The 17515-nt window shown below is 42.3% G+C and overlaps 1 protein-coding gene across 10 annotated transcripts in view; it reads left to right on the forward strand.

Moving 5' to 3' along the window:
* The window catches only part of Cdk5rap2 (CDK5 regulatory subunit associated protein 2), a 194707-nt gene that overhangs the window by 32058 nt on the left and 145134 nt on the right, over positions 1-17515 (forward strand). For all 10 annotated transcript variants that reach the window (XM_013513198.1, XM_013513196.1, XM_013513197.1 and 7 more), the window contains 3 exons: positions 1068-1144; positions 7535-7658; positions 10563-10717. In XM_013513198.1, coding sequence (XP_013368652.1) covers positions 1068-1144; positions 7535-7658; positions 10563-10717 — 356 coding nt within the window. The remainder of the gene's footprint in view (positions 1-1067; positions 1145-7534; positions 7659-10562; positions 10718-17515) is intronic.

Consider the following 17515-nt stretch of genomic DNA (forward strand, 5'->3'; position numbering starts at 1 on the left):
GAAGAGTGTGTACTGACTTACTGCCGTCTCTTCCTGGACTTTGAACCCATGAGTTTCTGGTCCTGTGCCCGTGGCCTTTCCACTCGGGCCATGGTTTTGACTTGTGGTACTTGCTCTCCCAGGGGTGCTTGTGAGGAAGGAGGGTGGCATGGCCTTTGAGATGGTAAATTGTACTGGAGATGTGATTTTTATTTAAAATAATATAAATGTTATAAGTAGAATGTAAAACTAGCATGAATTATTAAATAGGAGAGAGAATTCAGAGAAACCTTAGATTTACAGCAGTCCTCTCCAAACCATGCACCCAGGCCCCCGTCTCTACTGCATGAATCCACCTAGTATTCCTTCTGGGATCCATTTGTGGGTAAGTTTAAGAGGCCCACTATTGCTCCACTGTCTCACGTTGCATTCCATCTGCCAAAGATTCTGTATTTGGATTCTCACTTGAGTTGTAAGCCCAGGGCCATGTGTGACTCTCTTTGTTCCAGTGAGTTAAGAGAAAGACGGTTGGAGAACACCAGAGTGTCCTTTGGAGACAGCGTTCCCTGTTTAGTTGTGGCTTTTTTATAAATGAGTGCCCTGAAATCTTATGCTGGAATAAGACAGGCCATGATGTGGCTTCCTACTTATCCATTATTATTTTTTTTAAGCTGTAACATGTTCCCACTGCTACAGCCATCACATGTGTGATTGTAAACAACCAGAAGTAATTGCCTTGGAATGGTAAAAGCAAAGTGTAAATTTGCTTGGTGGAGGGCAAACAATTTTTAAATCAGCCTCACTTGTATGACATTTATGCTTTGATATTTGAATGCTCCGGCTGTTAGGAGCTTGGAACATTTACATAATTGTTCCAAGTCTTGAGAAACCCAGAGCTTTCTTTTGAGATCACCAGTACTGAATAATTCCCTTTTTCTTGTGCCTTGAGGCCAATGAGGGTTTCCAGTCTAACATCTACTGTTATAAGCACTGTGTAGTCAGTGTGTGCTGGAAGTGGTTTGCTCAATGTAGGGCTCCAAGTCGTGTATCTTACACTGTTTCTTTTCTTTCCTTATTTTGCGTGGAAGAATATTGAGCTCAAGGTGGAAGTAGAAAGTCTGAAGCGGGAGCTCCACGAGAAAGAGCAGCTGCTCATCAAAGCCTCGTGAGTACCTATCCTCCTGTCAAAAACTGGGAGGTCTCCAGGGCTTCTTGTGGTAGCTACTCGGCTGGTCACTGACAGAGAACCAACTGCATTTCTAAGCCATTTGTTCTCCAACTGGCCTTTGAGGACCCTCCAGTAGGTTTAACTTTTTCCTTAATTACTTTCTTTGGAACCAGCTTTTAAAGTCTAACACACTTACTGGAAGATGAAGAGGTCCTAACTGTACAGCATGATGGATTTCCACACACCGTACGTACCACGGAGTCACCATCCGGATCAGGAAGTGGAACGTTACCAGCTCTCAGAACCCTACTTTGTGCTTTTAAGAACTTACCCTTCTCCGCCAACATAACCATTGTTCTGATCACTGTACTATGATTGCTTCGTTCTGTTTTCATATTTTATATAAATGAAATTGTAAAATGTGTACTCTTTTGTGTCTAACTCCTTTTCCTTGGTAAGCTATTACTGAGAATGAGAGTCTACATTCATTCTTTTTGCTGTAAAAGGCAAGTATGTCTGAGGAGGTCCTGGAAGGTGAGGCAGGGAGGGAGGAGTGGCTTCCATCAGAGTGAACTGATGGTAAAATCTGTTACATGTATGGGAGTTCCTTGTAATGGTTTATTTGAAAGGGGTTCTGTTGCTTAAAAGGCGTTGTAAACGAGTATTTTCATTAATTAGTTCATTTACTCAAATATTCTTTGAATAGCAAGCATAGTTTAAAGAATACAGCCCATGGATCAGTTGGTTCTTCATTCATTCATGACCATTTATTATGTAATTACTGTGCCACACACTGAGAATTTGAAGAGTCACTGCCTCGCTCCCAAACATGAGTGAGAAGTGGTCACACCAGTAGATGAGCGGCATGTAATGGAGGAGCAGTGACAGAGGGCACTTATAGGAAAAATAGAGACACCAAAGTGTGCTCAGTTTCATACAGTTTTCTGTTACATGTGGAAACCCCAGCTCACCAGGGATTCTGTGCGTGGCTCAGTACCAACACACAGGACAGAGTGTTTGGGGCCTGTGTACAAGTTTGCATATGTCCACCTGGTTATTGAAGGCCCTTTGTGATCTGGCCAGATTTATTAATTTTTTCAGGAAATACTTATCGAGTATGGTAGTGGGTAGAGGTAGGGTTGTCCTCTTCCCTCTACCCAGGGTGTCTGGGAGCTTATGTGGAAATGCTTCTCTTGTCTGGGTTGCAGTGCTCCTCCTGGGTATGGAGGGCCGGAGCTTGGAGTCTGGCTTAGGGCACAGCTGCACTGCTCTGGACCAGGCCAGGATAATTCCTTTCATTGCCACAGGGTCCAGCAGCTGGAAGTTGGCCTGTGTTGGTTTTGAGCAGATTAGAGGCCCAGGCTTGTCTTCTGAGTTATGCTGGACTTGGACACGTGGTATTTTCTGAATGAGCAGATGAATTAATAAATATTGTTGGATTAACAAGTTTTTTTTTTTTTTGGTTGGTTTTTGTTATTTTTTTGGAAGCACATCATTCTCTGGGGAGCAAGGCAAATCAACTTTACTAGGCCTAAAGATCAGTAATAGAATTTGATCTGTTTCATACTAATTTCCCTGCTTGCTGCAGGTCTTGGCTGGGACTTGCTTTCAGCTAAGCATTTACATGTGGAAACCCCAGCCCAAAAGGGCTTATGTGCATGCCTCAATGCCAACGCAGGATGGAGCATTCTGGGGGCTTGTGTGTAAGTTTGTATGTGTCCAGCCCGCTGTCGAAGGCTACTTGTGATCTGGTTGAGTTTACTAACTTACTCAGGAAATATTTATTAAACAGCTACTGCTTGCTGCCCTGGACAAGGTTCCTAGGGATACGATGGTAATTGAAACAGATACATGAAGGTTATTTTCATGCGAGTGGAGGTAATGGTGATAAAATACTCACAATAATAAATGTATGCATAGAAATTTGGGGAAGAATTATAAAGAGAAAAGCACAGGGAGCAATGAGAGTTTCCAGCTGTTGGAGTAGATATATACAAATATCTATATCTCGGTAGATATAGATATAGCAGGGGAAGTGTCCCTGTCAAGGTGACATTTGAGATGAAACCTGAGTCATAAGTTGGAATTAAGCAGGTAAGTGGATGAAGTCTTCAAGGAGAAAGGAAGGTCTGAGGAAGCATGAGTAGAACACTGGAGATTTGGTCTTTCTCCTAAGATCATATAAGCAGGTGTCATTACCAAGAAGTTGTGTTATGTTGTTGTTGTTTTTCAGACCGTTTGCTGGTTTGAAGTGGATGGTAGAGGGAGTTGGAGTGGAGCCAGGGAGGTGAGTTAGGAAGCCAGTCCAGGGGGTGAGGCGAGAGCCGACGGTGGAGTCAGTGAGTGGGTGGGCCGGGAGGACCTTCAGGAAGCAGAATCAGCAGCTGTTCATATTGGGTAAGAAGAGGGATGTCAAGGATGACTCCTGTCCGGGGTTAAGATCAGGAGCTCTGTTTAAGAATGATGCAGTGACTTTACCTCTTCAGCTTGCTCTGCACCACCTGTTTGTCCCCAGTGCAGCACAGAGATGCTCTGGCGTTTCTTGTTGCTGCTACTCTGATGCCGCAGCAGATCTCTTCCTCATCTCAACCCGCCCAGCCCAATGCCCTCCCATCACCTTAGCCTTCATAAAGGTTCAAATGGTGTATGAAATAGCTTCCCCACTGCACATCCGCCTCTTCACAGCCTTCTCTGGCGTACAGTGACACTCCCTTACGCAGAGCACTTTTCAGTTTATAAAGCACTTCACATCTACTTACACTGCATCGTTATCCTGGGAGCTGGGCAAATGGCAAGGGATACCCTCACTGTATAGGGGAGGGAGTGTAGGCCTGGTGAAGGGAAGAGCCATGAGTCCAAGGCAGAAATGTCAGAACTGTGCTCAGAACACAACTTCCTGATGGCAGGTCCAGCACTAAGTTTCATGTTCTGTTTTTTATCTTTCATGTGTAGACGTAGTATATGCACAGTATCTATATGGTTGTTCAGTGACAGTGTCTACCCTGTAACTGCTAAATGTGCCTTTCCCTTTATTCCTGACTACCCAGCATCCACAGCATGTCTATGGTTGATAGTTGTTGATAGAAAACATCTTTATTAATGTAATGCCTCCAGCTCCCTTTTTCAGTGTTACGATTTTTGGTGTGTGTGTGTGGGGGGGGGGCGCGTAAGGGTTGGAATGGGATATTTTGTAGGAAAATCCCCAACTTTTCCTTAGAAAACTATAATTAGGATGGAAAGAATTAGAGGAAATGTTGAAGTAATGAGTGTAGTGTTTGTAGAATGTTCTTTCTTTGTATTGAGTGGATAGCTGGATTAGACCCATTTCTCCTTAGCTCTTAATATTGTCTCTTGTCCCACATTCTACAAGAAAAGAAAACATAAGGTGGGCATAGTGGCATATACCTGTAATCCCAGTAGTTGGGAGCCTGAGGCAGGAGGATTGCTGCAAGTTTGAGGCCAGCCTGGGCTATACCTTGAGTTCAGTGCCAGCCTAAACTACCAATGATTAAGAGCCACTTAGTCCCTGTACCTGGCACATATTTATTGCATTTGATCTTTACAATTAGGTGAGGCAGTCTATATTCCCATTTGCATGAAGAGAAAACTGAGGCCCAGAGGAGGAGGTGAACTTGCCTAAGCTAGTAACCGAGATGAGTCTGGTCTGGCTGCAGAATTCATTCCACCTTGCTGTGAAGTGAACATATTTGTATGTTGGTTTTGTTATTATATTTATCAGTTACAATAAGGGTACATTAAAAACAAAAGCAGTTATATTGTTGGGAGTAAATTTTATCTCTGCAGCTTTAAAACACAAACAAAAAGTAATAATTCCATTAGCAGAGGAAAATTGCACCATACTGCTGAGTATAAATTTTATTGCTACGGTAACTGAAAAATACAAAGATGATAAATGAAAAGTTGGAACATTTATTATTGAGAATATATTTTATTGGTATAACTAAAACACAAACAAACTGAATAATACCAGTAGTTGTTAAAAATTGTAGTCAGCCTCTTGACAGGGGACGTGATTCAGCCCGTAAAACGCCAAGGTTCCAACTGGCTGATGGGAACAGGACTGTTTGCACTTTGGTAGGTCGGGGTGGAGAGGTGCAGGGAGGAGTCAGAGGAGAGCTGTTTATGGGGGGCTCCATAAAGCCCCAGGGCTAAGACATTTGTGAGCGTGTAGCAGAAATTCAGGAGTAGAAAAATCCTGTTATTACAGTTCAGACAGGAGGGGCGTCTGGTCTAGAATTCTTCTGGCCGTCTGTGATGCCCCTTAAGGAGTGACAGAAATGATTATGAGTCACTGTGAATCTGCGACAGCACTGATTCAGAATGAGCCGAGGGAGGAGGGGCGGAGGACACTTAATGGCATTAATCAGGAAGTGGGCATGGTGGCCTTGGTTCCGGCCAGGAGATGGTCTATTTTCGGCTGAGACCCCAGCGGAGGAGTGGCAGGTGGCTTCTCACAGCAGCTGTGTGGGGGCCAGGGCCACCTAGGCCTCAGAGGAGCGGCCTTGCGTGTAGAGCACTCAGATTCGGCAGGAAGAGGCAGCCAGTGTGTTAGCACATTAATTCTAACCGGTGATCATCTCATTTTTCACATGAGGAAACTGAGGTATAACAGGTAATTTACCAAGGCTGGGCATTTTACCCAGAGTCACACTGGGGATAGAACAGAGCAGGAATTTGGAAGCAGATTTCTCTCATGTCGAGCTTATGTTCCTCCTTTTCTTCCTTCACAGTGAATTCCATTAGTCTGGTATCATGAAACCAGGCCTTTTGAAGCTTTGCTAGCAAAAGGAAAAAGGGATGTGAATAAAGTGTCTGCGGGTGATTCTTGTTTGAGACTCAGATGGCAGGTAGTGGCCCTCTTGATTTTTCCATAGTTTTCAGTAAAAAGTGCACGTGGCCTGGATGTGTGAATGTCTGGTCACACAGCTCTTGGTTGGGAAAATTTTATATACCCCTAAAGTAGGGCACAGGAGGCTCACAGTGAAGAGATTTTTTTTCTCTTACAGTTTTTCTGAGAAGCTAGCTTTAGGTGGAGCCATTTCCTCTCTTATCCTGCTTTCTGGAAACCTGCAGCCATTTAGCAATCTGACGAGGAGCGCTGAGCGTGTGAGTCTTACAGACTCACATCCGGCAATGTTTTCCTTGCAGCATCAGTGAGTGTGGCCCTGGGTCTGTGTTGGTGTGCCATCCCTAGCGCTGACTGTCACGCAGAGACAATATTCCAGGTGCTTCAGCAGTGTGCGCTGTACATTTTATGTTACTGTAGCAAGAGTGTTGGATGCTTGCATAATCTCCTTTCTTCATGCCCTGAGTGGTACCTTGTACTCAAACAGATTGATTGTGCTGTTGTTAGAATGCTTTCTCCTCCAGTTGGTACAAGATAAAGCGTACAAACCCTTAATCTCACAAATTTGTTTTTGTTGCATATTATTCTTTGCATATCGGTTTGTCAGACCTCCTTTCCTAGTCCACTGGTGCAAGGGTGTGAAATTTGGCTACAAGTAGAGTGCATTTTCCCTATGACCCAGTGATTCCTGTTCAAGGAATTTATCCTAAGGAAATCACTGGATAGAAGACATACAAGGATGCTTTTATCATAGCACTGCTTATTACATTAAATAGTGACACTAATGTTTATTGAATGCTTACTTTGTACCAGGCACTGTTCTCAGATCTTTATGAGTTTTATCACACAAAGATGTTAAATCAGAAACAATATAAAATATAGAGAATTGATTTAATAAATCATAGTATATTTCATGCAGTGAATTAATATGTAGCCTTTGAAATGATGTTATAGATTTATATTTATTGACACAAAAGGATGCTTATAGTGCATTAAGTAATAAAGTCGGTTCAGTGACATATACTAAATGGTTTTAATTTTGTGGAAAACGTCTGAAAGGCTATCTATTAAAATATTGACTTGGTTTCCTGAGTGACAAGATTATGCATGATTCTTATCTTTTTATTATCTTTGTTTTAAATTATAAATATTAATTTAAAAAAGCTAGACTCAGGAAAGTGGGAGAAATGAATAACAAACGTCCTCTGTTGAACGTGAGGGCCGTCTGGCTGTGACATCCATCACCTCAGTGATCTCCAGGGTTGATTAGGCTAATCTGGCTGGCTAGGCAGCTGTCCCCTTCCTCCTTCACCATTCTATGTGTGTCCTTCCCGAAGCTGCGAGCTCGGTTAAAGAGGACGACCACCCCCAAAAGAGAAAGACCGATTCCCCTGTCAAGGGTTTACAAGTAGCTGCGCTCCACTGCTAAAACCTCCAAACCAGGTTTCAATATACAAATATCCCCTGTGTCCTTGGGCTTGTGAGACTTCATGTATTTTGCCCTTTGCCTCTTTCTGCAGCAAAGCGGTTGAGAGCTTGGCTGAAGCGGGTGGCTCTGAAATCCAGCGGGTGAAAGATGACGCTCGGAAGAAGGTGCAGCAGGTGGAAGATCGCCTGACCAAAAGGATACTCCTCCTGGAAGGGGCAAGTGTGGAAATCCTGGGGCCCTGTGCTTCTTACAGTGGGTTAATAATTGGATGGACATGATCTTGTCCTTCTTTCATAAACAGTCTCAGCAGAAACAACAGCCCCCTGTCCCTTATTAAGCGTCTCCTGGGCTCCAGCCCCATTTTAGGCACTTTGCATATGTAATTGATAACCGTTACTCCCATCCTGCAAACCCACCATAGGGTTTGTTCCCATTGAGGACACCGAGGCACTGAGAGAAGTACTAACAGGGCCCCATTGAATCTTGGCTTTAAAGCTGTGACTGCTACTTTAAAGCCTGTACTCTTTCTGCAACACCACTCTACCCTCTAGTTTGGTTCCTTTACTTTAAAGATGAGGAAGCTGAGGCCTAGAGAAGAGGGAAGACTTGACCTGTTGTTGGCCGGCCTTGGAGCCTGCCCATCCAGCTGCCTTTGAGCCATTGCCAGGTTCTGTCTTCCATATCTACCTTCCATCCAGCCACGTTGCCCGTGTTCACTGAATGACTTTTCTGTGAGGCCTGATATGTAGCTTCTCCTCCTTGTTCTTAGTTAGGCATTTCCTGTGATTAGAGGGGGTATCAGGTGGTTTCCTGAATGTTATAAAGTTTTCTACCCTTTTAAGCTAGCATTCATTAATACAGGTTGAATAGTCCTTATCTGAAATGCTTGGGACCAGAAGTGTTTCAGATTTGGGGTGTTTGGACTTTAGAATATTTGCATGTATGTTACGAGACATCTTGGGTATGGAACCCAAGCCTAAGCATGATACTCATTCGTCTTTCCTATATACCTTATATAGAGGTCCGAAGATCGTTTTACATATTTGTAGTGTGCCTGCATTTGACTGCATCTTGTCATATGAGGTCTTATGGAATTTTCCACTTGCAATAATATCATGTTGGTGCATAGAAAGTTTGGGATGTTGGAACATCTTAGAGTTTGGACTTTTTGGATTCGAAGTGCTCAAGCTATATTGATTGCCTAATTTTTGGTCTTTTGAATTGTTTTATCTCAATTTTTTACCTGAGACTCTGATTCTTTTTAGTGTATGCAAAGAGTAATGGCACCAAAAACCACTTTTGGAAATAAAAAGGCAGATACAGTGGTTTTCAGTGTATACTTTTCCTTCCATGATGTGTGTGTCAGCCCTTGTCTCCTCCCCTTGGGGAAATTTAGCTGTTAGGACCAAAGTACAGTTGAGGAATCTGAGGTTCAGAAAGAGTAGAGAAATGGTCTAAATCATAAGTGACAGAACTAGAACCCAAAGCAGGGTCTTCCGGGGTTTAGTTAATTGTGCTGCTTGTAAGAGATATAACCGGATATGCTTCCTGGTGCTTTGGGGTACCTAGCCTGCGCTCTGTCGCTTGCTGTCTTTATCGACTTGGGCGAGGCATTTGCCTTCCCTGAGCCTCTGCCTTTTCACCGCGAGGTAAGGATAGCACACCTGCTCTGCAGTAGTCATTGTCCTAACAAGAGCGGTTTGCATAGTCCGGTGTGGGCTTTTGCTGGGGAGGCACCTCCTAGGCCTTTATGTATGCAGACTTAATCACCCCTTTCAGTTAACTGACGAAGGAAATATCTCCATCACCCTTTTCCTTTTCCTTCTGTTTTAAACAGATGATGGGCTAGTATGTTCTCTCTTGCGTGGTGGCCCCGCCTCATGCTGTAAGATGTACTTCTTTTCCTACCTTTACCTGGCCCAAAGTTGCTGTGCAGAGCCTATTGGTTTTCCTACCTTCAGTAAAACTTTGTTACCATTAAAAAAATAAATGGATGATGAAATGGGCACAAAATGGCTAAGTCGCTCGAACAAGGTCATATGGGCAGTAAATGTCAAGAGGCCTGGCTGCCGACCTGCATTGTACACAGCTATACTATCTCAGTATATAATGTTTTAGGGTTGGGGAGGACCGGGTAGGATATAAATAAAGCTTCTTACTCAGAACTTGGCATTTAGTAGGCACTCAGTAAATAACAGGCTTTGTTGCTTGCGTCTCAGAGTATGGGAGATGTGTTTTCCCGGCTTTTGTTAAGACTGACAGGTAAGCCTCTGGGGTGGCTGTTGCTGAGGAGACGCTGCACAGGGAAAGGGCAGTGAGAAGGAAGCCAACAGTCTGGAGCTTCTTGTGATGCAACAGGTTTTTGACGGAATCTCACAGAAGCCCTTTGATGGAAAAGTGGTTGTCCCTGTTTTATAGATTAGGCGGCTGCGCCTCAGAGATGTCATAGGTGAGGAGCAGAGCTGGGGCTTGAGCCCATTTTGATCTGACTTTATCTCTGTGATGCGATCACAGGCAGTGGACATGGGTAGTGGAGATTCGGACCGACTCCCCGGTCCCTTGCTTAAGCACTGAGTTCTTTTGCCCCGAACACAGACACTGCCTGTGTGGTTTAGGTAATTTTCTTGGTGGCTGAGCTCTCAGGAAGAACATAGAGATTTTCACCACCTAAATCTCCTTGGAGGTACAGAAAATGTACTTTAGAATTGTGTAGTCATTATCTTAAAAAGAAATAGTGAGGGGGCGGTGGGGTGCTGGATGAATTCATATGGAGATTAAGGTGACTTTTTGGAATTTATGTATGTTTAGTATTGAGAAGTGCATTTTCTCCTGTTCTCATTGAAGCTGTAAATATTGATCTGATTTTTCAAAACCGAAAGTACAGTTTTTGTAGAGTTGAGTCTTTTCCATTGGAAATACCTATTACTCTTCAGGATACAAGAGGGAAAAATGGCTGGCAAATGTATTTATTACTGATTCTCTCCATGTATAGTACAATTCAGGGAGGGGAAATGTGCCGGAGAAAAAGTCATAAATATTTATATTTTAATCCAATTTCCTTTCAAAATGTTCCCAATTGTATTGAAAAATTGCATCAAATGCATTTAATTTAACTCTAGGATGTGAAAGCCGCTCAAGCAGAACTGGAAAAGGCCTTTGCAGGGACGGAAACAGAGAAGGCTCTTCGGCTGAGCTTGGAAAGCAAGCTTTCAGAGATGAAGAAGATGCTTGCAGGCGACTTGGACACGGCTCTGGCCCTGGAAGAGAAGGACAGGTCTGGCTCCGATCCCTGTGAAGCCCTAACATGTCATTACTGGCAGCACGGGGGAGGGGTTGCTCCCATTCCTTCCCTTCTCTCAGTTCCCCACAGAGCTTGAGTGACTTACTGGAATGTATGCAGCACAGTAAGGTACAAAAATAGGGGTGAAATCAGAAAGGAATAAGATGGTAGAAGGAGCTGGGGATTTAGCTCAGCGGCAAAGCGCCTGGCTGGCAAATGCAAGGTCGTGAGTTCAGTTCCCGGTACCGGAGAAAAACCAAAAAAAAAAAAAAAAAAAAGGAATAAGATGGTAGAAAGGAATAAGGTGGTAGTATGAGGACAGAGGCAGAATTAGGGAATAGAAATTCTTATTGAAAGGTTGGTTCTACTTAGATGCAAAATCTTGCATTTAGTTTTGGCTATAAGCTTCCTGGTAGCCAAAGGGAAAAAGGAAAAACAGCCTTGGTGGACATGAGATTTGCATTACTCATGAGGTAAGACAAGCCAGTAAATCAAGAGAAGCCCAGTTTTACTTGGCACAGTCAGAGGGAAATTCCTCTGTGGTTCTTTCCAAAGGCAACATGAGTGACCATGTCTCCACAATAAATACTAGTGAATTTTTTTTGACCTGTTTTCCATTACATCTTTTTTTTTTTTTTTCAAGTGCTAGGGATCAAACCCAGGCCTTGTGAATCCTAGGCAAGTACTCTCCACTTAGCTACATCCCCAGCCCCTCCTTACATGTTTTAATGCTGGCCAGAGGCAGAAATTATTATAGTGTAAGGGCCCCAAAACAAAACAGTGTAGATCAAGTATAGAATTCTTTGATGATGCAGAATAGAATGTATGCTGTTTAGTTCAGAGAAATGGATGGAGAGTTGGGCCTCTAGGCATCTTTATGTTCATCATATCTTACAGCCATACTTTTGATACAAATCTGTTATGATAGATACGATTTTATTCTTGACCACGAATCTTGCATTTTGGTACTCTTGCTCTGTTCGGTGGTCACTGAATAAAGATTGAGTTAGTATAAGTGAGACGTCCAGGTTGCCTGGCTATTGAAGAGACCAGCTTGTATGGAATTTGATGGAAATGGCTCCAGCGTGAGTGATTACTCCAGAGATTCTGACCATGGTTCCTGTCCTTGGCCACTCAGTGTCCCCTAATATTCTATGACCGTCACGTTGTTTGGGCTCTTGTCCCCAAGTGCTCTTTGCTTTGATGTCTCTCTCCGTGCCATTTTTAAAGATCTGAGTCTGCCGCTTGTTTTTGTTTATGGGTTGGGAAATTAGATGAGCCATATTTTTAGGATTATCTGTGAAAGACAGTAAGTAGGCCCTGTGGGAAAGCCTGTGATCTCCTTGTTTAGGTAAGTGTCTTAACTTGAGCCTTTGGAAAAGTCAGTATTCATTGGGTGTGCTGAAGCCTTTTCTTAGCTTTGATCTGGAAAATGGAAGTTTTGTGATTAGGGAAGTGAGTTACTTCTCTGTGCACCTTGGTACAGTGAATGAGTAGTACCTCAGTTTACTCATTTGAGACCACAGTGCAAAGAAGAGAAACCTCTGTGGAGGGTGCCTTTTTGTTAAGCCTTCCCCTCAGGGTGCTGACCTTTCCAAGCGCCATCTGCAGAGAGGCAGGAGCCACCAGACTATGAGAAGTTCCACACAAATAACTGTGTCTTTGTCCCACCTGATCAGCAGTGAAGCCCTTAGAAAGCTGATGGACTCATCTTCCTAGGGAAACTACAGGTGCCCAGCAGGTGAACTAGGGGCAGAGGGCCTAGGGGATGGAATAGAATAGAATGTGTGGGCAGCCTTCAAAGAGGAAGAGTCAGAATTCCTGGAGCCCGTGAAAGAGAAGAAAAGAGCACTTGGAGGGCTTTGCAAAGAAGTCCTGGGAGAGAAGTAATTGGAAAGGTCCTGGGAGGGGCCTGATAGATGCCTGACAGGTGATTCATTGGTTCCACTGGATCCTTTATGTCTTTGTTCAACAGATATTTCCTGTGCATCTTGTATTGTACACAGCAGTAATAGTTCCTGACTTTCATGTGTAAATTTAAGCTTACCTTCTACTTAGATGGAAAGGGTGGAAGACAGGAACAGAATGATAAGAGTGGATGGGAAAATGCTGGGTTAGCATAATATGTATCAAATTCATGTTAGAGGGATGAGAAGGAGCTTCCTGGGGGAATACAGCCCCCTCCGTGAGTTGCAGGACTCCCAGTGGATGCTGGAAACCCAAGAGTGTTGAACCTTGGGTGTGCTGTTTTTTTCCATACATACCTTTGATAAAATTTAATTTATATAAAGTAGGAAATTAACAACATAATAAATAGAATAACCACAATGACATTCTGTAGCAAAAATGTGTGAATATGATCTTCCTATCTCTGAAAATCTGTGCTGCATTCACCTTCTTGCGGTGATGCTGGTGTGGTGTGGTGTCTGCGTGGCAACGTCAAGTGAGGTGGATGATGCAGACATAGTGATGCAGCTCTAGGCCGCAATGTGAAGCTTCCTTGAATGAAAGCACTGCGATACAGGTGGTGAGCTCACCAAGGTGACTGCTAAGTGCCCAAAGGTGGGCAGTGTATGTACAGTGTGTGTGTGCTAGACAAAGGGATGATTCAGGTGTTGGGAACGGAGCTGGGGAATACGCGACTTTATCGTGCTAATCAGAATGGCATGCATGCATTAGAAAAATATGAATTGTTTGTTTGTTTTTCTGCTTAATATTTTTAGACCTTGGTGGACCACTGTTCACTTACCTTTATAGGTAACTGAACCTGCAGAATCAAAAGCATAGGTAAGGGTGGGCTACTGTACTAAGATAGGAGGAATTACTTGGACAAAGAAAGGAGAGGAAGGGTGTTCCAGGCACAGAGTAGGTGTGGAAGTCCAAAGGCAAGAGGGAACATGGCGTGACCCAGGCAGGGAAGGATATGCTGCAGGGCCCAAGCTATTGTGTTCTGGAAGGGAGGTGGGAAGAGGTAAGGGGAGGGAAGCTGGGGAGGTCATGCGGGCCTTGTGGAAGAATTTGGGTTTTATCCCAAAGTCATGTTAGAGGCCTCTGAAAAGTTAAAGGTGGGCCATGGGCCATGTAGGACCAGATTTAAATTTAAAGATATTTTTCTGAGAAGTAAAAGGAATAGCGATAGGAAAGGAAGAAGTTAAATTACCATTTTTTGCAGATGACTTGATACTCTACATAGAAGACCCCAAAAACTCTACTAAAAAAATTGCTAGATTTAATAAGCAAGTTCAGTAGTATAGCTGGATACAAAGTCAACACTCAAAAATCAAACGCCTTCCTGTATATGCATCACAAACTCTCTGAGAGAGAAATTAGGAAAATAACACCTTTCACAGTAGCATCCAAAAAAATGAAATGCCTAGGAGTCAATCTAACAAAGGTTATAAAAGATCTCTACATTGAAAACTACAGTACTCTGAAAAAGGAGATTAAAGAGGATATCAGAAAATGGAAAGATATCCCTTGCTCCTGGATAGGAAGAACCAATATAATGAAAATGGCCATACCTTCAAAACTATTATTCAGTTTAATGTAATTCCTGTCAAAATTCGAACAGCATATCTCACAGAATTAGGGAAAATAATCCTAAAATTCATTTGGAATCAGCAGAGACCTAGAATAGGAAAGACGGTTCTGGGTGACAAAGGCAAGGCAGGGGAGCATCACAATCCCTGACTTGAATTATACTGTAAAACTACTGTGATAAAAACAATATGGTACTGGCAAAAAAAAAACAGATCTGAAGATCAGTGGAACAGATGTAGAAACAACTCCAGACATACTCAGCCACCTATCTTTGACAAAGGCGCCAAATACAATCACTAGATGAAAAATAGCCTCTTCAATAAATGCTGGAAAAACTGGCTCCGCACATGCTGAATATTAACATTGGACCCATGTCATTCACCATGCACTAAACTAAATTTGAAATGGATCAAAGATCTAAATATTAAACAGAAACATTACATTTGCTGAAAGAATAGGTAAAATTCTTGAAGACATTGGTGTAGGCAAAGATTTTATGAATAAAACCCTGATTGCACTGGAACCATCACAAAGAATCAACAACTGGGATCTCATCTCATTAAAAAGCTTTTGCACAGCCAGAGAAATCACTAACAGAGTGAAGAGACAACCCACAGTGTGGGAAAAAATGTTTGCCACCTGTTCCTCAGACAGAGGTTACTATTGAGAACATATAAAGAACTCAAAAAATTCAGACCTCCCAGATTTAAAGACCCAGTCCAAAAATGGGCATCTGGAATGAATACACACTTCTCAGGTGAAGAAATACAAACAGCAAGTAAATATATGAAAAAAGGTTCAACACCACTGGTCATTTGAGAGATGCAAATTAAAACAACACTGAGATTCCATCTTACTTCATGAGAACCCTCCTCCACTGTTGGTGGGGGTGTAGACTGCTGCAACCACAGTGGAAATCAGTGTGGAGATTTCTCAAAAAACTAGGATTGGAGGTCCCATTTGACCCAGCTATTCCCCATCTGGGTATCTTTCAGAAGAATCAAAAACATTATACCACAGCTATGTATGTGCACCCATGTTTATAGCAGCACAATTTGTAATAGCTAGATATTAGAAACAACCCAAATGCCCATCAGCCGAGGAATGGATAAAAAAGGTGGGTTTTTTTCCTACAGTGGAGTATTACTTAGCCATAAAGAAGGATAAACTTGTCTTTTAAAAAAAATTATTTTAAAAATAAAGAAGGAAAACATACTAACAAACACATCCTTTTACAAAACAGCATAAGAACAATACAGGCAATACAGAGTTACAGACAAAGTGGTAGGAAATTAACAATGGTTGTTGTATTACATATTGATATCTTTAAAGTGGTTACTCAGGAAAACAAATAGAGACATGCAAGATTGATCAAATAAATAATCATTAACTGTTCCTTTCAGTAAAGTGATAGAAGTCAGTAGTACAACTATGTTAGCTATCTTGTATATATGTACATACATAATTTCCTCTTCTTTCTTTTCTCTTTTCCCTTCACCCCAGTTGCTCTTTACTTTTGAACATTTTCCTTTCCTTTCACAATGTCTGTCATACCTCCTAATTTTTATTCACTCTTTCAGGTTCTTATACTAGTGAGACAATACAATTCTTACACATGGAGGGCTGGTTTATTTCACTTAAGAGTATGGTCTCTAGTTGTGACCATTTACCTATGAAAGCCTCGAGTTTATCTTTCTTTATAGCTGAGTAATATTCCATTATATAAAAGTACCACAATTTTTTTATCCAGTCCTCAGTGGATGGATATTTGGGTTGCTTCCACAGTTTAGCAATTACAAATCATGCTGCTATGAACATGGGTGCACATATATCACTGTGATATGACATTTTCAGATCTTCTGGGAAAATACCCAGAAGGGGAATAGCTGGGCTGAATGAGACCTCTAGACCTAGTTTGCTGAGGAATCTCCAAACTGACTTCCACAGTGGTTTCACCAGTCTGCAGTCCCACCAGCAGTGGAGAAGGGTTCCTATTTCTCCACAGCCTCGCCAGCATTTGTTATTGGTTGATTTCTTAATGCTAGCCATTCTGACTGGGGTGAGATGAAATCTCAATGTTGTTTTGCATTGCTCAAATGACTGATGATGTTGAACATTTTGTAATGTATTTATTTGCCATTTGTATTTCCTTATCTGAGAAATGTATACTCATCTCAGATGCCCATTTTTGGATTGGGTCTTTGAATTTTGGGGAGGCTGATGTTTTTTAATTCTTTATATGTTCTCGATAGAAGACCTTTGTCCAAGGGACAGTCTGCTAAAATTTTTTCCCAATTTGTGTGTTTTCTTTTTACTCTGCTGGTGATTTCTTTAGATGTGCAGAAACTTTAAATTGAGTCTTTTCTAGGTAGATGGATGCATCTCAAAATCATACTTATAAGTGAAATAAACCAGACGCACATGTGCAAACATGGTATCGTCTACCAAATGTGAGAAGCTGAAAGAGTAATTAAGATCTAAAATGTGCAGTAGGTACTGTAAAATGGGAAGAAACTGTTGAAAAGGAAAGAGAAACTAGTGTGGGGATGTCTGGATGTCTATAAATATTTAGACATATTCTAGTGTAGACATATTTTGGTGCTGTGACAGCGGTGAGTCCAGGGCTCTGTGCCTAGGTGTGGGGATCTAGTGTGGGGATGTCTGCAAAAAATATTTATATACATGATAGTTAAGATTGTTATACTACTAATTTCTCTTAGTTCATTGAAAGGTTTGTGCTAATATTGTTAGGACAGTTAAATGCCTGTATCTTGTAGCCTGAGTAACTAATTTAAAGATAACAATATGCAATGTATTAGCCATAGTTACCCTACTATTATCTTGTTTTGAAATTTTTTTTCCTTCTTAAAATTTAAAAAAAATTTTAAAACTAGGCAAAAAAAATATTGTTCTTCTAGCCACCCCTGGGGGATGGTTGGTGTGGGGTCAGGGTGGAAGACTGATCTTTTCTTTTTTATGGCCTTTTTGAGACAGGGTCTCACTCTGCAGTTCAGGCTGGCCTTGAGCTCACTTTGTAGCCCAGGTTGGCCTTGAACTCCAAAGGATCCTCCTGCCGCAGCCTCCTGAGTGCTGGGATTATAGGCGTGTGCCACCACACCTGGCCTGGAAGACTGACATAGACAGCCTAAGATCCAGACAGAAGGTGGTGGTAGCCAGGAGTCTAGGGTAGAGCTAGAAATGGAAGACAGGCAGGGAGAGAAGTGGTGGGATGGCTGTCATGTGTTCGAGGGG

This window comes from Chinchilla lanigera, unplaced genomic scaffold (assembly GCF_000276665.1).
Source record: "Chinchilla lanigera isolate Chin_1 unplaced genomic scaffold, ChiLan1.0 scaffold00018, whole genome shotgun sequence".
Classification (NCBI taxonomy): domain Eukaryota; kingdom Metazoa; phylum Chordata; class Mammalia; order Rodentia; family Chinchillidae; genus Chinchilla; species Chinchilla lanigera.